Raw genomic sequence first — 21,636 nt, 5'->3', positions numbered from 1 at the left:
CAGCACATTCTTCCTTCCTGTGTGAAAGAAACTTGAAATAAACTCACTTTTTATTCTCAGAATACGTTCTTGTAGGTTTAAATAATGAGAAGTCTTTGCTTCTTGAACCAGATTTAGTCACATCAGCTTGTTTCAGAGTGACCTATGCTGGAGGGAGCATGTGTTCATCAGGAGAGAAACAATGTTCAATCGTGTTTCCAACAGGTGACCTTTAACCTTTCACACTTCTCATTCAGTTTGATTTAAAGTCAAGTTTTCAATAATTGTTTGTGGTGATACTTTCCATTGACTTGAATCAGTTACAATCAGGAAAAATATCTATAATCTCTCAACAGAAATCTTTCTCCACCAGACCTCTGTAGACCAACATCATGTCAAAATCAACTGCAGCAGCAGCAGCAGCAGCAGCAGCAGCAGCTGTTCTCTGACTGATCCTCAGGCCTCCATTGTTTTGTTTAGGAACAGAAAACCAGAGCAAAAGAAAACGTTTCCCTTAACATCTACAGAGACCTTCACTTGTGCTGTAAAAGATCTTCAGGATATTCATTCAGCTGATGTCTGTGAGTGTGAACAAACACAAAGTTCATTTTGATTAAAAAACACATTTATCATTCTGTGAACTTTATGTGCTCAGTAAATAATAATGATTTTAGCATCTCTGTATGGATTTAGTTGAAATCATTTGATGAAAACCTCAACATTAAAGTCACGTTTTATTTACATTTCAGGTCTTGATCACAGCAGCTGCTGGACTGTGAATTGTTTCCCAAAAAGAATCTGTGCTCTGAAAGGCTCTTCTCTGAATATCTCCTGTGAATATTCACATCCTCAACACCAGCAGCTAATAATGAAACGTTGGTTTAAAATAAACAGAAATATAAACCAGAAAGGAGAAGAGATTATAGAAAAAAAGAACAAGGTGAAGTTTTATGACTCCCCGAACAAGCATAACCTTAGATTTGAAAAACTGAGTAAAAGTGACTCAGGAGAATATGTGTTTGAAATAGGAGAAAACTCTAATGATCTGAAAGAATCCACTTTTCCTGAAGTTACTTTGATTGTCACAGGTAAATATCATCTTCATACTTTAATGTTCATTAAAGTGGTCGACCTAACTAAATCTTTTGTCTTTTAGATCTGAGAGTTGAGATCAGACCTTCTTCAGAAGTGACTGAGGGTCAGAAAGTCACATTAACATGCAGCACCAGCTGTCCTCTGACTCCCAACTCAAACTTTCACTGGTATTTGAACCATCAACCTCTGAAGGGGGAAAACAAACACCTGGTCATAGATGCAGTCACCAGTCAGGATGCAGGAAACTACTCATGTGTTGTTAAAACAAAAGAAATCTTCATGTCATCAGTGAAGACTCTCACTGTTAAAAGCATCAACACAACAACACAGATCGAAATTGTTGGAGGAGTTTCACCAAAAGTCATAGTCTTAGTCTTAGTTTCAGTCTTAGTCAGTAGTCTTATTTGTCTCACAGTTTTCTTGTGGATTAGGTGAGCACAACACCTCTGACTATTACAGCCTCATCTCTGTGTCCAATTCTAATTTTAACCTGACTATTTCTTCTGAACAGGAAGAAGAGAACCTCCACTCAGTCCTCAAGTTCTGAAGCCGTCAAAAACTTGTATACGGTAAATATTCCAACGGATGCTATTGATTTTGTTTTTTATGTTTTTAATGGTTTCTGTTGTTCTTTAAAGCTAAAATGTTGAACTGTTCCTCATATTTTGGGGGGTCAAAATTGTTAATATATTTTATGTTTTTTTTTTTTTTTACCAGTTAAACACTGATCACCTGTACGAGGAAATCCCAGCAGAAGCAACAGATAATAGACTTCACCACAGCCAAGTTAACCATGAAAACACGTTTGTCTACTCCACCATCCAAGCTCATCAGGAACAAGAGCATGTCCCCTATGCTATAACCAAGGTCAGACAAAAGTCAGACCTGGAAACGGTGAATGATGTTCTGTAGCTTGCATGGACCAAAGCAACAGTCACACTTCCTGCCCACATTCAAGCACCAATGGCAGCAAAACTGCTTCGCCAGATGTCAACTAGGCCATTGGGAGCACCAAAGATTTAGTGGATTGCCCAAGGGGACTTTGACACGTGGTCGGAAAGAAGAGAAACTGAGCCTACATTCCTGATATCACAGGTTGAAATCTGAAACTCTGGAGTAACGTTAAAATGTGTAACTAATTTAAATGAATAAAGATTTGTAGGTATTCAATGTAAGCATAGAGCATAACATGACAGAGTTTTTCTGGCTGTGAACTTTTATGTCTCAATAGTGGAACCATAATAAATGGTAAATGTGGTTTACTCATATAGCACTTTAATACCTAAATACACTTTATAGTCACAGCTTCATTTACCCATACTCACACACGGATGAGAGCTCTACTGCCTATCACTGGTGCCAACCTGTGAACCATCCATCCATCCATCCTCTTATGGTTCTCCAGAACCAGGTAATTGAGGCAGCAGTCTAAACAAAGATGCCTAGACTTCCTTCAACTCTTCTGGACGTTTCCAGGGCAGCTGAGAGGCATAGTCTCTGCAGGGTGTCCTGGGTATTCCCCAGGGTCTCCTCCCAGTAGAACAAGCCTGGAACTCAGGGAGGTGTCCAGTAAGCATCCAGACCAGATACCTGAGCCCCCTCAACTGGCTCCTCTCTATGTGGAGGAGCAGCAGTTCTACTCCCGGTTCTCTCTAGTTGAAAGAGCATCTCACACCATCTCTAAGGGAGTAATCAAAATTGAGTATTTTCAAAGTAATACTTTCATCTTAATCTTCAAACTGTGTTGAATCAGGAACATATGAAAACCTGCAGATTGAAAACTGACATTGGCGGGTAAAGTCTCCTTTCTCTGCCATCTCCAGAGTACTGACTGCACTTCATCTCCCAGCAGCCCCAGCACACAGTTCCTGGATGCTGCTCAGCTCTCTCATTTGCCAATCACCAACAGGACACTTAACCCTTCCGCTCTCTTTGGGGTCCAGATGACTCCAACCACATTGATATGATATGTGATTCCTTCCATGACAAAGGTGGACAGGATTTTATGTCTGTCATGGACATTAGTGAAACTCAAAAATCAAAGATAAAAAAAAGTTCAGCGCACTGTCTTGGGGGGTCCAGATGACCCCACTTTTAATGTAAACAAACTAAGGAGAGCGGAAGGGTTAAGCACTGCACAGAGCCTCACTCAGTGTGAAGTATTGTTTGAGCAAGTCAGCCTGCAAACTGAGCATTTGCTCCTGCTTCATCTTTGATTCTGCTTGTTTATCACCTGCCCTGACCCTTGCCTGGATCCTGACCATTCTTGTTTCTCTCTGATGTTCCCATGCTCATTGTTGACTTGTGCCTGCCTGACCCTGATTTAAATTTGCAGATTTTTTGTTGTATTAATAAACCTGCTGCAGTTGGAATCGGCCATCTGCCACTGAGCTACAAGAAGGGAAAATGTCATGTTTGTCTTGAGTTGTTTGAAACCTTCATAAGAGAACATTAGCTTCACTGGGATGATCCTGTGAGACACAGGAAGTCTTTTATTTTGAAAGGAAGTACACAAACTTCTGTTAAAAATAAAAAATGATTAAAAATTTAGAGAAAATGCTAGTTTATCTTTCTATTTTTGTTTTTATCAACACACCTAAGAAAATGAATATAATTCATTTTTATTATCTTAATGCATATGTATGTGAAGAGTGCAAAGCAGTATCACATTTTCCTAAAGGGGTAAAATAAGACTTTGTGTCTCTTTTACAGATAAAGGTTGAAGATCGCCGAGTAAGATCAAGTGCTTCATGTATTCTATGTTCAAAGAAATAAACAAGATGAGCCTTTAAAGACTTTAACCAAGCATGTAAAGGTCATGCAAGAAGAAGGAAGTGGTGAAAAGATAATCTCTTGCATTTTACCTCCCTCCGCACAAAAACACTATTCGCTTTTCTTTTTAGCTTCAAGTACAAACAAATGTATATCCTTCGCACAACTCAGCTTGTTAGGTTGGTAGCAAATGAGAAGAGATCTTAGGAATGTGAGTAAAGATTTATAAATAAATAAATGCAGCCTCAATAGTGTCCCGCTTGTCAGTCCCAAGCATGAGTAAGAGCATTTAACATAGAACTTATAAATATATGGATAGATAAACTGATATTATGATAGTATAGTTTTCTAGGGACTCAGAGGGATATGATACCCCAAACTCTCAGCACACTCAGACTTCATCCCCCAGCCCGAATTTAGCTGGCTAAATCCAGGCCTGTTTGACTCTTAAGAAACCTTCTTGATGATATTTATATAATTAAATTCCAAGTAATCAGATTATTTTCATATAAAATATATATGTCGCATTTAAAAGAACTACAAAAATGATTAGAATGTGTTTTTATTCATATTTTTAAAACATTATTTAAACTTTTTTGATCAACTTTGTTATTCTTTTATTTGCATATAATCATATTAAATTATTCCACTGACCAAATCCAATATTATTGATCAGACATAAATGCATCTGACCAAAATATTATACAATATATAGTAAACATGTTATATACTCATAATAGTTTACATTTCAGTAATAAATCTAAAAATGCAAAAAGTACAAAACAGTCAGTCGCCAGCAGACAGTTTGATATTAGTTTCCCTTCAAGTAAGTTAAAAATCTGGTGGTTAGTTTTCACTCCAAATGAAAGTTTGTGATTGTTATTAACACAAGACCTGGTTACAAAGTTTTTTTTTTAAGGTGTGAGGATAAATGTTGTATTCACAGTCAGTTTAAACAATGAATATAAGGGAAAAAAATTGTGGATAACAAAAAAAAAAAAAAAAAAAAAAAACTTTCCCCTCAACAGTGCAGATAGTGGATTAGTTTTATCATTCAAGCTGATCTGTTACCGCAGGGTCGAGAACTAACTCTCCCCTGCATGAACAGATTAACAGGTTTCATTATAAGGTATAACAGATAAATACAATAATGAAAATGTCAGTAAGAAGGTCACATGATTCGACATGATTCCCCTTTCAATCTTGAGTCTTTTCCAGTCAGTTTTTCCACATCCCTGTACTGAAGTATTACAGCTGTTAGCCTTGAAGTTCAGTCTTTGTTTTGTTCATATTTGTGTCCATTCAGTTGCTTTGCAGCCATTTGGCCAGAGACTGGATGGTTTCCCTTTTTTCAAACAGGTACATCTGGGTCTCCCACAGCATGTCCACCAGGACGGCGTCGCTCACCTCGTCCAGCATCACCTCCTGAGAGAGCTGGGGGCTCAGTCTGCGGAAACACAATGAGGTTTAGAGGAAATGGAGTCGAAAGTGACCATAGAAAAAACACACAATAAAAGGTTGAATCATTTTGATGTCCATTTAAATCTAGAAGAAAATTAGAAGAAAAAAATCGTTTCCACAGAAAAAGTGGACTGTAGCCTATATAATTATTGCTGCATAACAGCAAATATGGAAACATCAAATCAGAAATTGGCCATATATCGAGCAATCATTTCATTATTCTTCTTTATTTTTAAGCTGCTTTTGAAATGATTAAATTCTAAAAACAAGACATCTCATTATTTACAGTAATTTCCTGATGGGTCGTTCCACAACTGAAAATCAAGCTATGAGTGTCACAAAAGAAAGTTGGCTTTAATCACAATCACACATGCATCTAAGGTTTATTTAGTTTTGTGTACAACATGAAAACACAAAAAGAAGATCAGTTTCAAGAGGAAGAATCCCTGACGAATGAAAAATATCATATCTTGCATTAGAATTTCTGCTGCAACTTAAATTTTTCAAAGGTCAAATCTAGCTTTTTTTCCCCTTTTAGAAACTTTAAAATCTTCTTTCACTTCACATTAAGCATTTTTCTTCCTCCTGCAACTGCTCTATCAGCTATTCATATTTAATGTAAATCGAAAATTTCTCATGATAGTTACAGAATGTAAAGTAGTGAGACTTCAAGCTTCATCTCACACATTTATTTAGCTATCATTAAGCACACACACAGACACACCATAACTTTTTCTTTCTTAAATACCTCAAATGAATCCAAATTTTCTGCTGTTATAAATCATCCTGCCACTTTTGGCCACATCAAATTGAATTTGTTTTAATTAATTTAATGCACCCAGGGCAGAAACATTGAAAAAAAAAGAGACAACTTGTTGTTGGTAAAAATTTAAGGTTTGAGCAGAAAAGGAGACAAAGACAGACAGAAACCAGAAGTGGTTGAAGAAAGGGAGAACTGAAAGTAGCACACTCATCAGTAGCAGACCTGTGGTAGAGCGTCTCGATCATTTCACACCAGGCTCTGGCCCGGTCCACCGCACAGCCGTCGGAGTCCGTACACTGTGCAAAAAAAAGACAAAAAATACTATTTAGAGATGTTAAATATGACAAACATACACAAAAACCTGACTATACATTTTTTTATTATTATTAAAAACCACTAGGGTTTTAGGGAACCAATCGATTTGGCGATATATCGCGATAATTGTTTTGGTGAAACTTGTATCGGTTAAAAATGCTGACATAGCGATATTTAATAAATTATTTGTGGATGTGACTTTTGTTTTCCACCAAAACCCCAGAACACTGAGCCTCTTTGAGCCGTCATATAAATAAAGCATCTAAGGCACATTCAAGCGATCTCCTTTATGACATTTGAGTGTTTCTGGAAAAAATGTACCTTTTATTTTCATATATATATATATATATATATATATATATATATATATATATATATATGAAGCACCCGTTCAAGCACCATTCAGGCTCCTGAACCGTTTAAAAGTACTGAATAACTTAGTAATTTTGGAAATAAGCAACACTTTATTTCCTGAATCATACTTTTAGAATCTTATTGGTTTAGGCAGATTAATCCCATGTTTTATCCAATACTGAAAAATATGTTGTTGTGGAAATCAGACTACATCGACTGTTCCCTTTATGATCAAATATTTCTTAATTTACCAAAAGAAAAGCAGCATGAATTTGTGAGTAAAAACAACTCGTATATGAGATACAGCTGCAGTGCTTAACATTGTGATCATTTTATTACAATTAATTAAGTCATACTTATATATATATAAATTTATGGCTCTAAAAACCAGTTACCACCCTTGAAACAAAAACAAGTCCACTCACACAGTCCACCAGCATTTTGCCCAGCTCCTTCGCTCCTACAAAACTCTTGGCGAGCTCCAGCGGGTTGGAGGGCCGGAAGACATCCACCGAGTTCACAACCACCTGAGGGGGTTTTCCTGCAAACACGCTCTCAGTTAGCTTTACAGATTAACAACTGCAAACCTGTTACATTGTGATGTATATACTTGAGGCAAGACGACCAATCTGCCTCTATTCACCCTCAAGTGAGTGTAGTGTCATCCCACAAGTACGGTGGCCCTGAAGTGCAAACTTCACACCAGCTAATCACTCAACTCAAAAAACATAATAAAGATCATAATGACAATTAAAAAATAGAAAATAATAATAATAAAAAAAAAGAAAAACAGCGTTACATTTTTAGAAACCAAAACAAAAAAATTAAACTAAATAAAAATAAAACAAAATGGAAAACTTAAGTAATTTCCAGGAATCAAAATGTATGTTGAAAAAACAAAACAATACAAAAAAATGGAACAGGTAAGAAGTCTTCAATGATCGCAGACTTATAAAAGATTCACGTTTAGTATGGAGGAGATCTCGTATCACTTCACGCCAAATAACTTTCAGTTGAAATAATGGACAAATTTCATCATCCAATCAGCGATCTCCCATACTACCTTTTCCGGCTGCTTCTTTTTTAAATTTATTTTTGATTTCTGGGAACTATTTTTTGTTCTGTATTGAAATTGTGTTTTGGCTACTAAAATTTAATTTTTTATTATTTGTTTTGCTTTCTAAAAATTGCTGTGATCTTTAATATGTTTTGCATTGATCAATTTGTTGGTGGGATTTGTCCTTCACGGCCACCGTACATACGAGTTATAAATACTTTTTTTTTTGGACCTTTACGACACATTGTGATTAGGGCTGCCACAATTAGTCGACTAATCGACTATTAAAATAGTCGACGACTAATTTAATAGTTGATTAGTCATTACTTTATATTATATGGAGTTGGAGTGTAGTAAAGTTGAAAGTTTTAATAGCATTATGCTAGTTTTTTGGACTATTTTGGCATTTATTAAGGTTTTTTTAGGCCAATTTTGGAGTTTAGCTAATATTTCAGCTACATGCTATCTGTTTTAGCTAATTTGTTTTTTTTTTTTTAGCTTTGTAGGCTGTTTTGGAGCTAGGCTAATATTTACACGTTAGCTGTACTGGCTAATTTAGGCTTTTTTCAGTTTTTAAGGTTCATTTGGTAATTAACTAATAGTTTAGCTAGCTATCAGCTTCAACATTTTCAGTTATTAGCTTCAGCGATTTTAGGAATCAATTTCAGAATCTTCAGCTATCAGCACTAGCATCTTCAGCGGCCAAATTCCACTTACAGCATTCACACTAGCATTATCGCTGGTAATGCTATATATTTACTTTGTAGTTAGTTTAAAGCTAATTTGCGCAAGACCCGATTAGTCGACTAATCGAAATAAAGAATCTGTGATTAGTCGACTATTAAAATAATCGTTTGTGGCAGCAGTAACTGTGATACACAAGACAAGAGGACACGTCATTCTAAGACAGAAATCCTAATCCTGCATCCTTTTAGGACCTACCTGTACCAAGAGAAACCACCATCCCAAGCTTTTTCACGTCCTCCTTGTGACCCTGAAAGACCCAGAAAAAGGAACAGAGAACTTTTGATTTCCAAAATGTAAATCAACTGGTACAAGGATGGAGGTAAAAATGGAGCAGGTGAAATATCCACCTTAGCTTTCAAAGCTTTGTTGTACTGATGGATTTCTGTCATGGCGTCTAATGTTGGATTGTTGGCCAGCAGCCCTCCGTCCAAAAAGCGACCCATTGGTCGGAAGTAGGTGGGGGCTGCACCGCTGGAACGAGCAGCTCTCCATACAAGTTGTTCTTAAAAAGAATTTAAAAAAAGTTTAAGCAATTTTAACTTTAAAAGTTGTCTTTAAAGGTTAGTCTTTGACACTGTTTTGAAAAACTTTCACATCTATAATCTATGAAGAGCTGCATGAGGCTAAATCTATTTGTATTTTCATAACATCAATTATTTAATAAAATATTTAAAAGTTTCCTGATCTTCTGGCGTCCCTCAGTCATTTTCTACAGCAGAAAATGAATTAAATTATGGAAAATTATTATTTGCAGTTCAGGTTTTTTTTTACATCCAACTATCTTTCTTTAAACAATTAAACTTTGATGTGTGAATTATTTTATTATTGCTCCAAAGACATGCAGAAAGGGGAAATACAGTTTTAAATCAAATAAATTTTTGCTTTTCTAAAGTTACATTTAAAATGAAGAGCAAAATGTTTTTTTTTAAGTGTTAGTTAAAGCTAAAAGTTAAAAACCAGCCAGAAACTCTGTTTATAAAAGAACAGTATTTATCCTCAATTATAACTTTGCACATTAAGCATCAATTTCTTTCCACTTTAACTGGCTTAGCCTTCAAAGCTGCACGTGTTGCACTTAGAGTCCGAAAAAAGACGCAGAAACTTGTGCAGCGACGCGTGAACACCAGAGTTTTGAACATGGAAACCCGTCAAGTGCATTAACGCTCGTTTACTTCGACTTTTCATTGGAAGTGGCTGCTTATAGATGGTGCTTAAACTGCCATTTTTAGAGAATATTAAAGTCTTCTTTATGCAGTTCATCATTAGCAGTGTTGTGCATCTCTGCTTGTATGAGGGCTCCTCAGGTCTGAATGTCTTTGTACAGGATCCACACACCTTCATCTGTCACCTTCCTACGCTTTCTGGGTGGTTCCTCTGTGTATCCTACTATCAACACATCCTCATCCTCCCATCCTGGAAACAACGACACGGCTGCCACTCAAACAGCACAACTTGAAGTCCTCATGAATCAGATGGCACTGCAGTGATCCTAAAGTTCCACTTTTCTTTACTGCATCCAAAGAAGGCAGACTCAAGTATTTAAGGTGGTCTGATTAAATACTTCTTCAAAGTAAAAAGAAATAAATAAATAACTCATCCTCTTGCTCAAGCAAAGTATATTTATACTTTAATATAAGCTCATAGATTACATAAAAAGGAAATTGGAAGATGGGTTAGGATTTTTTCATGGAATTGTAAAAACAGACTTTTGTTTGAGACAAAAATCTCCGAGTACCTTGCGGGATGGTGAGAGGTTTGAAGTTGGCAGTGGTGGAGTATGCAGGCTCTTTCTGGATGGATGGAGGGTCGTAGTTACGAAATATATGCAGCTCGCCTGGATGTCTGTCGGCCAAAACGCTGGTTACCATCACTCTGAAGAAGAAGAAGAGATTTCAGAAACAATTTTAAATGGAAGGAAATACCAGAGAAAATAAAGCAAAGTTAGCTTTTCTTTGCAATTCAAAGGAAATGGATGAGATCCTTCTTTTGTTAGACACTCGTGGTGGCAAATGCTTCATATCTTTGATTCCTAAAGCATCAACTGATAAATAAGCAAATAAATGAAAAAATAAAAATGTTTTAACAAAGTTTACTGTTACTGCTGAAAGAAAAAAAAACAAATTTAACTTTAAATGATAATAATCACAATGTAGAAACTGTAAATGAAATGTCATTTTTATTTTTGTTTTTCCCATTTCCCCCAATCAAGCTCACCTTGGGAATCTCACATCTGTCATTTTGGTGTTTTCTCCAAATTCCGTTTTCAGGAAGTCCTCCAGAGGATCCGATTCATACGGCCGTGACCCTTTAAAGACGCGCTCCTTCATCCTGAAGTACAGGCAGCGCAAGTACTCCATGGACTTTCCTGCACACAGAACAAACCCTGTTGTTCGTCTGAAAAACATATCTCCAAAACTGCAAGCAAAAACATACCATGGACAATGGCCAGGGCGAGAATTCCCCCAGTGCTCGTCCCAGCGACCCAGTCAAAGAGCTCTCTGGTGGGTCTGCCAGCCTCTTTCTCCAGAGCGATTAGCATCTGGATCAGAACCAGCCCTTTAATACCCCCACCATCCAGACACAGCAGTCGGTCCAATCTGAGGAAAGGAGGAAACATTGGAAACACTGTAAATGCATGCTTAAATTTGTGAATTGTCACAATGTGTGTGACACAAAAAAAGCCTTTATCTCAAAACTGTACGGCTTGATTGATCATATATTGCTCGTCGTCAATTTTGTACTGCTAATGCTAGCTTGGGGCTAAAAGCTTGCACGTGAGCACGCAATCAGAGGTCTCAGCGATGGAGAGGAGGGGGCGGGGTTGCTCCAAGCCAGCAGTCCTGCCCACTACCCAGAATTGCAATGAGCTAGTATGGCTGGGCATAAAATATGTCTTAAAAAATGACAAAGGATTTTTGATTTTGGATAAAAACTGCACAATCATAACTTAAAGATCACTGGAAACTATTTTACAGAAGAAAAAAATATGCTTGGAGTGGGACTTTAAAGATAGCTGGAATTGAGAGTAAAAATATATAAATAAAAAGACAATACTTGATCTGCCACAAAAATACATGGAAAAAAAACAAAAAGTATTCAAGGAAATATTCTAATAGAATAAGCCTTTTTAACTTGTTTTGAAGTTGTTTTAACCCATCTTTGTTTACATATTTCAAAGCTTTTCTTTAAATTAGAACAGTAGAGTTTTTTGTATCATTAAAAGTTGAGATAAAGGGAAATTATTATTTAAAAGGAGACAGATTTATTAAGATGGGCAAACTTCTACAAATAGGTATTCTCATTCTGCGTACATTTAGCTTTAGAAATGAGTCATTTCTAGTTGTTATGCTAGTTTTAACTACAATTAGGAATATAAAAACTCTAAATACAAATCATTTGCTTGGAACCAACAAAAAATACTTAATAATGGGGTGAACAGCATTCAATTCTAATTAATTCCCTTTTTAAATGCTTGTGTGGAACTAATTGTCGCTACATTTTGATATCTTATAAGATTTCTTATCGAGTAAAAATCATTTCACTTAATTATTTTACCACTTTATAGTGATTTTATTCTTAAGATTTGTGTTTTTTCCCAATTAGGCTATGTCTTTTTGCATTGTACAAACACCACCTGAATCCTCTATCAGATTTAAAAAACTACAATCATCTTAATAGAAAGTACAAAATTAACAATATATAATTAAAAGCAGTTCCGTTATATTTTACTGTTCTCATACTCACTTCCTTTTCTCACTATAGGGCCCATCGATTTCCGTGATGCCTCTGCTCATCGCCCCCATGGCAGCGCCCACATAAAGAATGTCCTCAAACCCTGAAATCAGTCATGATTGTTGTTAGACAGGCCGAGCAAACCAAACAATTTCATTCAAGCAAAGGTTATAGAGGTGAAGAAGGATGTGGCTTCCTTATGGAGCTAAGAGATGAACAGATGGAGAACAGAAATAATCTCACTGTTAGAAAAAAATCATTGTTGTTTTATCATTTAATGCTTATGAAAAAGGTCTAACAATTAAATTATCAATTTTTTGAGATCCGCTGTGATTTTACTACTTTTTGTAAAATGTATTCTCTTTGCCATTTTCAGATTCTTTTAACATAAAACTATATTTTATCTGGAGAAACAAAACAGAAAAATCTATTGATTATGTTAATTTTTCATCAAAATTAAAGGCAAGATCTTTCAGGTGAAACTTGTTCTATTATTTATAACTAGTCCTGGAGTTAAATCTAGCATGATAACATAAAAAAACATAAATTGAAAGATGAAAATAAGAATGTAAATGGAAGAAATAGAAAAACACTGAAGAGTGAGGGGGTAAGCAGAGCTGAGGGGAGGAGGCGTTACCTATGCCCTTCGGCTTGTTCCTGTTGGTGATGGGAGGAGGACTGCCGGGGGAGGGAGGGAGGCAACGCTGCACCCCTACACTACACAGCAGGTCCAGCAGTATCTTTCTATTGGGACCTTTCATGTTCATGCAAACACATGAGCCAGTCTGTTAGCCGTGCACATGAGAAGTCACCGTGCAGTTTCAAACGTCCAGATGTTACTCAGTTTAGCCTCATTCCTACTGTACAGAGAGGGATTAGGTACAACATAGTAAACACCAAAAACCTAGCAGGTTTAATGCTAGACCTAGCTGTACTTTGAACACACATTTAATCAAAACAGTTATTAGTCATCAATATCATGCAGAAGAATTCAAATAACACAGATTGTTTTAATAGAAACACAAAAACCTAATCCTTGACAGGTCATTTGGAAGAAGAAAAAAAAGAGTGACAGCAGAAGAGAGTCCTCTTATTCAAAGTTCATTCCACTAAAATATTCAGATTATTACTAAGAATCAATTACAATCAATGATTTTTACCAGTTTTTTTTTTTAAAGGTAATAGTTCACAGAATTGATTGTATTTTGAGATCATAAAAACACCATCACTCAATGTTTAAAGAAAGGTTAAAATGTTATTCATTAATTTAGTGTCTCTTACAGTTGAATATTGTCAATATTTGACATTACAGATCTTTATGTTTTTAAATGACATCATTTGCAGAGTTATGACTGCAAAGTACAATTTTGCACAACAGAATATTTTAAAATATTCTAATTGTATTTTTACCTGTTGTTGAACAAGAGAAAAAAACTTCACTGATGGTTGTTTAGAGATTTGTGCTCAATATTCCCTGCACACGGTTTCCATGCTCAGTGAAAACGGTTCTTAACAAACATGTTTGTTCAGACACTTTAGGTCGTTATTGTTAGTAAAGACAGACTCTGATCACCTTCTGGTCCATTGTAAAAGCATTCCCAGTGGTATTTTAATAGGGATTATGCTGTTTTGGGGCCAAAAAACAAACAAACAAACATCTTTTTCTAGAACATATTTTCTGCAGAGCAGCAAGAGTTCATTAGAAATTACCCTCCACGTTGTGAGTAGTACTGCTGGTTAGCAGTAGGCCTGCCCTCATTTCCCAATATCCCTTTGTTTACCATCTCTCCCACTGGCTTACAGCTCCTCACAGCCCCAAACTGACATTACCGGTGCAACAACAACAACTAGTTAATTTCAGAGCTATGCAGCCCTCCAGTTCTGAGCCAGATTCCAGCTTAGACAAGAAAAAGAATGATGTATATTGATTTAGTGTCTACAAGTGGATGCATCAGAATGGAGCAGAGCAGAAAACTTGTGGCCTACTAAGCATATTTTACATTTGCTCCTGATTCATAGCAATTTGAATAAAGAAATACTACTAAATAGTACAATTTTAAGCTAAGTTTTCCTAGTTTATATCCTCTATTATCAGGAAAGAACATGTTAAAAACACCAAAAACAGGATTTTCATCAGAGCAAGTATGAAGAACCCCCTTCCAATGCCGGTTCATTTTCCTGTGTGATTCCTCACCTTTGCTGGTGCGAGCAGCGATAAGTCCTGGCGTTTCTCCCAGGTCGTTGTGAATCTCTACGTCCGCTCCAAACACAATCAGAGCTTTGATCAAATCTATGTGATCCATCTAATAGAAACAGTAACAGAGAATTTATGCATTTTAAAGCAGTAGAAATAATGTTTTGTTCCTTTATGCTTTCATTTTAATTGTTTAAATTGATAGAAAAAAAAGAGAAGTCAAGCCAAAACATCTCCTTTTTGGTTAAATAAACATGAAAGTTCAGACCGAGCGCACACGAACCTTCATGGCGAGATGCAGCGCCGTGTTCCCATCCTGACCTTTCAGGTTTGCATTCGCCCCATGAGTAAGCAGCACCATGGCCGCCTCGAAGCGCCCCTTCTTGGTCAAAATGTGAAGAGCGCTCTCGCCAGTATTACTGAGGTAGTTGACGTCACAGCCGGACTCCAGCAGCATCCGGCTCATCTGGCGAAGACAAACCAGGACTCTAATGCGTGTCTGCCAGTTTGGGATTCAAGGCCATAAAGTCTGAACATTCACAGAGAAGTAAATAGCTTTGTTACAGCATCATTTCACTAGCGTTTTATGATCTTATAAAATCTCAAGCATTGCATTTATTTGAATCCCACATCTGCAGAAGGTTTTGTATTTTTCTTTTTTTTCTGATTCATTTATTTGTTAAAAGGGGCAGACAATATAAATCTTCTTTCTGTCCCCTTTTAACTTTGTTTTCTTCATGTTGGAGTTTGCAACTCATGATTGTATTATATGTTTTTTCCTTTTATTGAACAAAAATGAAAAAATTAAACATTCAACAAACCCATTTATCAACTGAAAGCTGAGGTAATTTGCAGCTTTCAAAAGTAAAAAAAAAAAAAAAGCTTTAACATTTTTAAACAAAACACATAAACAGCAATTTTAAAAAGAAAAAATGAAGAACATTGTAATTCCCACAAATTAAAAATATGCTGGCTGCTTAAGAAATGAATGACATTAGAGTCCCGCAAAAGAAGACATCAGAAAATGTTGACATTTTGCTCTGTATAGTAAAAACTATAAATGCTGACAAACATCTGTATTTGAAAAGTTAAAAAAAAACAGAAAATGTGTCTGTGAATTCTGAACCGAACACTCATGAAGTTTATGCTATCTTAAAACATCAAAACTAATGAGTTTAACATTCCACACACCATCAGTGTGTTATCCTGCAACTGATTTTATCAAGTGAAAGTATGCAAGTTACTTTACAGTATCCAAAGGTTTTATTAGAATAAAAACATTAACAATTTTTTTCCCTTTTTTTTAACTCCAGTTTGTATTTTTATGTAGTGTGAAATGATTGAATATGAGTTTTCATTTTAGCCCCAATTTCTATGTAGAACCTGAAGAACTATAGACTGATAAAAATGCACTGATTCCTTTGTTTACACTAGTAGAGATTCCTAAACCTGAATGACACATTATCTCTGTTATATTTACAATGCACTTTCATTGGTTTATACTTGCAATAATTCTCCTGCTTTTCCTCATAGATCTCACTTATCCGCCCATAAAGCAAATAGCAGGACATCCATTAAATTTGACAGGCTGGGTCGATGCAGTTCTATGAGTTCTACTGTTCTGGCCTGTGGATCAATCTGAACGTTGATGTTAAATGTTTAACTGAAGTGCTTCCGAGGGTATTCTCACCTCTGCAGTTTTAGTCCAGTGGAGCGGCGTTCCTCCGTAAACGGCATCTTTAGCTTGGAGCTGGTTCGGGTCGGCTTTGAGGATCTCCTCTGCACAGCTGCAAGATAAAATTTAAAATAATGATTTTTTAAACATACCAAACTCAGAAAAACTCATCATCTAATGTCAAAGAGGCTTGGAAAACAACTAACATTTTATCTTTCAGTGTTTCTACACATTGAAATAGGCAAATTTTCAATGGAAAATACTTTATTTCTTCCTCCAGATAAATTCTTCAGCTTTCCACCAAATGAAAATCAACAACAATCTTTTCATTTTGCTTTTGTGATTCCTCTCACCACTTCTCATTAAACTTCATCGCAGTGTGGATAGGATAGCCTTTGCTCCCAGTGACATCACACTTGGCTCCGCCCCCCAGGAGGGCTTTGACAGTTTCCACCCGTCCCAAACGACAGGCCACGTGGAGCGGGGTCTCCCCGTTGTTGTTCAGCTCATTGACCCCTGAGCACAGGCGTGAGCACAGGGCCTGTGAAGGTGATTTATAACATTTAACCAACTGGTAATACAAGTAAATGATCCACCTTTATGAACAAACAACTCCACGTTTGAATAAGCTCTTATCTTAGCTTCACCTGAATGATGACAGGAGAGTCCTGCTTGGAGGCGCTGTGCATGGGGGTCTCTCCGTTGTGGTCTTTGATGTCAGTGCGGGCCTGGCTTTCCTCCAGTAGTTCTTTCACGCAGGCCAAGTCGCCTCGCTCACACGCCAGGTGCAGCGGGGTTTGACCTGAAGCATCCCGATTGTTGATTTGACTGGAGAATGACAGACTTGTTAGTAATTTAAATCCTGCAGGAGGACAGATTTTATTTGTATACAGTTTTAACTGATGCAAACTAACTGTAAATGCTGATGTAATAAATGAATTGTCAAAATGATGGATTATTTTGAGTCATTCTATTAAAAACACAATAAAAATGTCAGCTCTATAAGTAAAAACAGTTGTTTTTCCATTTGAAGTAGCCCCTGGAGTGAAGTCCTTCTGAGGACCACTGCTCTACATACACAGTAACTGTAATGAGAGCAGCTGTCAGTGCTGCCTATGAAGCTGGACACACTTCCCTTTAATTAGCTCATTAGGACAAACCATATGTGATGGTAAACAGTACAAGGAATGACATATTTTCTATTTGCTCAATGGTATTTTTGAACTGCTATTTTGTGCTACAGTGCCAGTGACGACTAAGCAAAGTTTTATTGTAATGTTCTAAAAGTTTTGTAGTTCAAATGAGGAGTATGGTGTATGAGGAGTGGTGTGTGGAGTGTTAGGACAGGTCTCAGTAACACATCTCTAAGTGCTATGAATTTCCGGTTTGGTTTGTGCGGCTTTCAGGCCTCATTAATGTAATGGAGAAAGCAGCCATTAGGAATGTGGAAAGAACCAACTGTCTGCCAGAATCGCACAAATATATCAGAGTTTTGCACCTTCCAGTTTGGTACAGAACCAGTGCTGTGCCAGTTACAGATCACTTCTTGGGTCGGCACAATAAATCGCCAATTTATCATCAGCGTCAGTATTTAAGTATTTAAGAAATGAAATGGCAATAACACACAGTATTAGTTGTATTTTAAATTGGCTTTTGTTCATGTATTGCAAGTGACATCGTCATTGCAACATTGATCACTAATATTTAGTATAGGGTTGATAAAATCGATCTGAATACATCCAAGAGTATTAAATCAATTATCAATCCATAAAAGTAAAGATCGATCCAAGCCAAAGTCAGATAGCTTGATGCTAACGTATAATGGGATTTCCCATAGGACGGCTAACGGTTGACCTAAACATACATTACTGACTAAATGAACATGTTTATATGCTCACAGGCATGAATTTTTCCAAACTCCTTTAAGAAAATATATATTTTTAAAGAAAACACAGTTTTTTTGCTCTAATGTTCTATGAATATGGCGTAATCCTGTAGCATGAGCTCCCCCTAGTGACTAAACTGAAACGCCCTCCAGGAGAAGCAGAACAATCGTTGGAGTTTCTCTGTTTGAGAATCCATGTAACACTGAATGGTATTAACAAGATCGTTGGTTTATTAGTTCACTAATATATGTATGTGAACTGCATCATATTAGCACAATTATCTTCAAAACATATATAGATTATTAATCTAGTTCTATACAAATATGTCTAAATGTGTAGTATAAATTCAAATTGAGTGGGAAAAATAAAAAAAAATGTGAATCAAATAGATTCTGTAAATTATTGCTGATACCCAGCCCTACTAATATTCCACATTGCAAGATTTCCTTTAGTGAAGTTAGAAAAACCCAAACAAGTGCTTCATAACATCCTGTCCACCTTTGTCATGGGAGAAATCCCACATCAATGTAAGGGTGGGGTCATCTGGACCCCATAAGAGAGCACGAGGGTTAAACCTTGAACAGTGAACACAAACCCCAACCTTTTGCCTCACCTCTGAACGTAGTTATGTTTGAGACACTCTCGCAGACCGGTCTCCACTGCGATGTGGGCGGAGCTCCAGTCCGGGTGGGTGCGGATGCAGTCCACGATGGTCTGCACCGTCTCAGCCTTCAGAGGAAGGATCTCGTAGAAAGGCCGAAGCTTCAGAGCGTACTGTGGGAACCAGTTCTTAGCATCTTCCTCTGAGGATACCTGGAAAAGTCTTCAGAGAGATCAGGGAGTTCCGTTACTAAACAGAAATGAAGAAACATAAATTTGAACTTTAACTTCTGGGAATGAGGTGACACAAGCATGAGTCCCTGGTATGATGCATAACGATGTAAAGACTAATTGTTTTCCAGGAAAATACATTCCAGAGAGCATAATGGATGCACGGGAGTGTCTTTAAGAAATATTCCTTTGTTCAACCAGAATCTTCCCATTTATTTTTTTAACAAATGTTTATAGCTGCAACGCTTGAGGTTTACATTCTTAGATTTATTCTCCATATAAGGCATCTAACAGCTTCCAGTTTAAAAACAGCAACATTAAATTGTTCTCTAAAATTAACTCGACCACACGGTTTGTTCACAGTCCAGGAATAAAACTTCAGCTGAACCGGCTTTTCAGGCTCTGAACTCAACAACTTAAAAGGTCATGTCTGAGGAGTTTTAGTGCAGCCATTTCTAAACCAGATTTCAAAATAAGATAGTGACACAAATCCCTCACTGCCCTCCCTCCTGAAACCTTTTTTTTTTCTTTGTTTTCTGCTGAACACACATGTTCAAATTATGGCCAAAAATAAAGTTATACCCAGCTTTAAACATAAAGATGCAAGAGTGTTTCTCCAGTGTTTTATTTTCTAACTCTTCATATTCACAAAAAGATCCCACAGCACAATATGACATTTTTGCACTGAATGGGGTGAAAGGTTATTCCACTTTTACTGCCTTCAAGCACTGTTGGCAATCAGATATTTCCTGATTTATCGAAAGTCTTGGAGGTAAAACAAAAGCACAACTTAAACCACATCTGGTTTACAGTTTAAAGCCCCAGCTTTAAAATTCAGTTGAATAAATAGTCAGTGCATCTATTTTTAGTTGTTTTTTTTAACTTCTCCTCTTCAGAAAATGAACAGATTCCAGCTGAGTGCCTCTTCAATTAACATGTTTTATTTTGACAACCAGGGTTGAAATTCCTGTTTAGACAGGCCAAGAAGGTTGGGGAAAAAAAGAGGTGAGGAGAAAGAGGGAGGAGGTCTTTAAATGGTTAGAAATGTCCTTTATTATTGCTTGCGGGATTTGGACCCTGAGTGTCCATCAATTCCTAAGAGTTTCTGTAATTTTGCATACAGTAGGGGTTCAAATGTCTCCTATCCTACGGTGGCCTTGGTGTGCAAATCACTCAATGCAAAAATACATTAAGGATCACAGAAAGAGCAAAACAAGTAATAATAAAACAAATGTAAAAAGAAGAGTTTGGATGACCTTTAACCTTAAGACATGCCTCTATTGTGCAGTTTTTCAGGTTGCTCTCACATTCATTCCAGGAACTGACCTCAGGGCCACAGTGGGCGTTTCAGGACACATAAGCAGACAGTCCCAAGACTGATTCTGTGTGCTCTTGTACAGAACCATGCGGCCTTCCTCGTTCATCTTGACTCTTCCTCCTCCCTCATAATCAGACGGTGCCACCTCCCTGACCCGGTAGGGGTTTGTGAAGATATTTGACACAGAGGAGACAGTGTCCAGCAGCCTGCCCAAAAACTGCATTTCCACCTAACAAAAGAAAGATGAAAGGGAGCATTGTAAACAGCAGTGTGCAGGCTGCTCCAGCATGGCAGCTGCTGAAAGCTTGAGGGATTGTTATCTGGATTGATAAATGATTTATTGATCTCCAGGACAGGATGTCAACAGCTAGAATGCGCAGTTGGACATACATCCTACTGGAGCCCAATAATAATAAAGCACTTTAAATGCTAAATGTTAGCTGTAAGACGCCACACTTTGTAATATATGTTACTTTTTTCAGCTTTATTAATAATTAAAGTTGTCGCTTATTTAAATTTTAATATAGAGATCCGGCTCGTGAGTTTTTAGTTCTGGTAAGTGGTCCGGAATGTATTTAACTCCGACAAAAGCCATTTCCTAAAACGATGCCGTGCTTAAGCCTTAAATTCTCGTTTTTAAAAGAGCTATCTCTTCCGCGTGACCAAATGGAGGGGAATCGTATGAATTTGCGTTAAACGATTAAGGTTACCTGCTAGCTGCTCGTTCTTTCCTAGGAGACTGGTTGGATGACTTCTGACCGCTGCATCAACAACCACCGCTGCTGCGTCTTAAACGGACTGAACCTCAACCAACCTTGCTATAAATCATAAATGACGTAGCGCGCACTAATCACAGTCAAGAGTCAATGTGACGCGACTCAGTGGGCGGGACATAAGACATGGGCATGCTCTAGTTTACTTTAGGTAAGTAAAGAGTTAAGGGAACTGAAAACAACCAACAATGAGATGATAAAAATAGAAACAATAGATTCATCCTTTTATAAATGCAAATTAGTTATTATTTATAGGATTTTTACTGTTGCTATTGAACAAAATTTCCTGTTTATATATTTTTTGGAGTACTTTTGGGAAATACATTGTTTGATTCTGTTTTTAATGTTTTATTAATACTTGCTAAATGTTATATTTGCAAAAATATATATTTTTTAAATAAACCACTTAATACATTTCATAAGGAGATTTCCTATAGTTTGCTGCAATCAAATTTATGAAAAATAAAAATTAAAGAATGCTTTCTACCTTTGATGTCTCTCTTTTTTTATTTGTGTACTCTGTTTTTCTCTGTTTTATTTTGTTCTGGTGTTTTGCTTTGTCACAGAACTGCAAAAATCAGAAATAAAAACATTTTGAATCCATACATTTAAAAGCAATCAAGTAAAAATTGAGCTTGTAATGCAATAATAAAAACCTTCTTTAGTTTGATCTCCAGTGTTTTT

At 36.8% G+C, this 21,636-nt stretch overlaps 3 protein-coding genes across 4 annotated transcripts in view; 1 reads left to right on the top strand and 2 right to left on the bottom strand.

The window, feature by feature from the left end:
• Window positions 1-21,636, bottom strand: part of LOC112137138 (polysialoglycoprotein-like) — a 190,080-nt gene that overhangs the window by 13,083 nt on the left and 155,361 nt on the right. The gene's annotated exons all lie outside the window — the stretch shown is intronic.
• LOC112137118 lies at window positions 102-2,385 on the top strand. Its single transcript, XM_024259271.2, has 6 exons — window positions 102-204; window positions 336-560; window positions 729-1,067; window positions 1,136-1,505; window positions 1,586-1,643; window positions 1,792-2,385. The coding sequence occupies exons 1-6, from the start codon at window positions 159-161 to the stop codon at window positions 1,984-1,986; spliced, it is 1,233 nt and encodes a 410-aa protein (XP_024115039.1). The 5' UTR covers window positions 102-158; the 3' UTR covers window positions 1,987-2,385.
• pla2g6 (phospholipase A2, group VI (cytosolic, calcium-independent)) lies at window positions 4,870-21,007 on the bottom strand. Of its 2 annotated transcripts, XM_024259213.2 has the most exons (19): window positions 20,890-21,007; window positions 20,188-20,408; window positions 18,644-18,853; window positions 16,792-16,972; window positions 16,498-16,685; window positions 16,160-16,256; window positions 14,753-14,935; window positions 14,470-14,578; window positions 12,913-13,029; window positions 12,288-12,378; window positions 10,977-11,140; window positions 10,758-10,908; window positions 10,279-10,415; window positions 9,879-9,956; window positions 8,891-9,045; window positions 8,739-8,790; window positions 7,165-7,280; window positions 6,293-6,366; window positions 4,870-5,293 (listed from the first exon to the last, which is right to left on the bottom strand). In XM_024259213.2, the coding sequence occupies exons 2-19, from the start codon at window positions 20,400-20,402 to the stop codon at window positions 5,149-5,151; spliced, it is 2,463 nt and encodes an 820-aa protein (XP_024114981.1). In that variant the 5' UTR covers window positions 20,403-20,408; window positions 20,890-21,007; the 3' UTR covers window positions 4,870-5,148. The 2 variants fall into 2 exon arrangements, with proteins under 2 accessions (XP_024114981.1, XP_024114982.1); XM_024259214.2 differs by lacking the exon at window positions 9,879-9,956.

This window comes from Oryzias melastigma, linkage group LG1 (assembly GCF_002922805.2).
Source record: "Oryzias melastigma strain HK-1 linkage group LG1, ASM292280v2, whole genome shotgun sequence".
Classification (NCBI taxonomy): Eukaryota; Metazoa; Chordata; class Actinopteri; order Beloniformes; family Adrianichthyidae; genus Oryzias; species Oryzias melastigma.
Note: the sequence above shows the minus strand (reverse complement) of the source record. Positions and strands in the feature narration are given on the sequence as shown.

Coding starts and splice junctions, on each gene's coding strand:
- LOC112137118 (XM_024259271.2), top strand. CDS start 159: ATGTGTTCATCAGGAGAGAAACAATGTTCAATCGTGTTTCCAACAG. Junction 561..728: donor TATTCATTCAGCTGATGTCT/GTGAGTGTGAAC, acceptor TTTACATTTCAG/GTCTTGATCACAGCAGCTGC. Junction 1,506..1,585: donor ACAGTTTTCTTGTGGATTAG/GTGAGCACAACA, acceptor TCTTCTGAACAG/GAAGAAGAGAACCTCCACTC.
- pla2g6 (XM_024259213.2), bottom strand. CDS start 20,402: ATGCAGTTTTTGGGCAGGCTGCTGGACACTGTCTCCTCTGTGTCAAAT. Junction 16,973..18,643: donor AAACATAACTACGTTCAGAG/GTGAGGCAAAAG, acceptor GTCATTCTCCAG/TCAAATCAACAATCGGGATG. Junction 14,579..14,752: donor CGCTGCATCTCGCCATGAAG/GTTCGTGTGCGC, acceptor TGTTTCTATTAG/ATGGATCACATAGATTTGAT.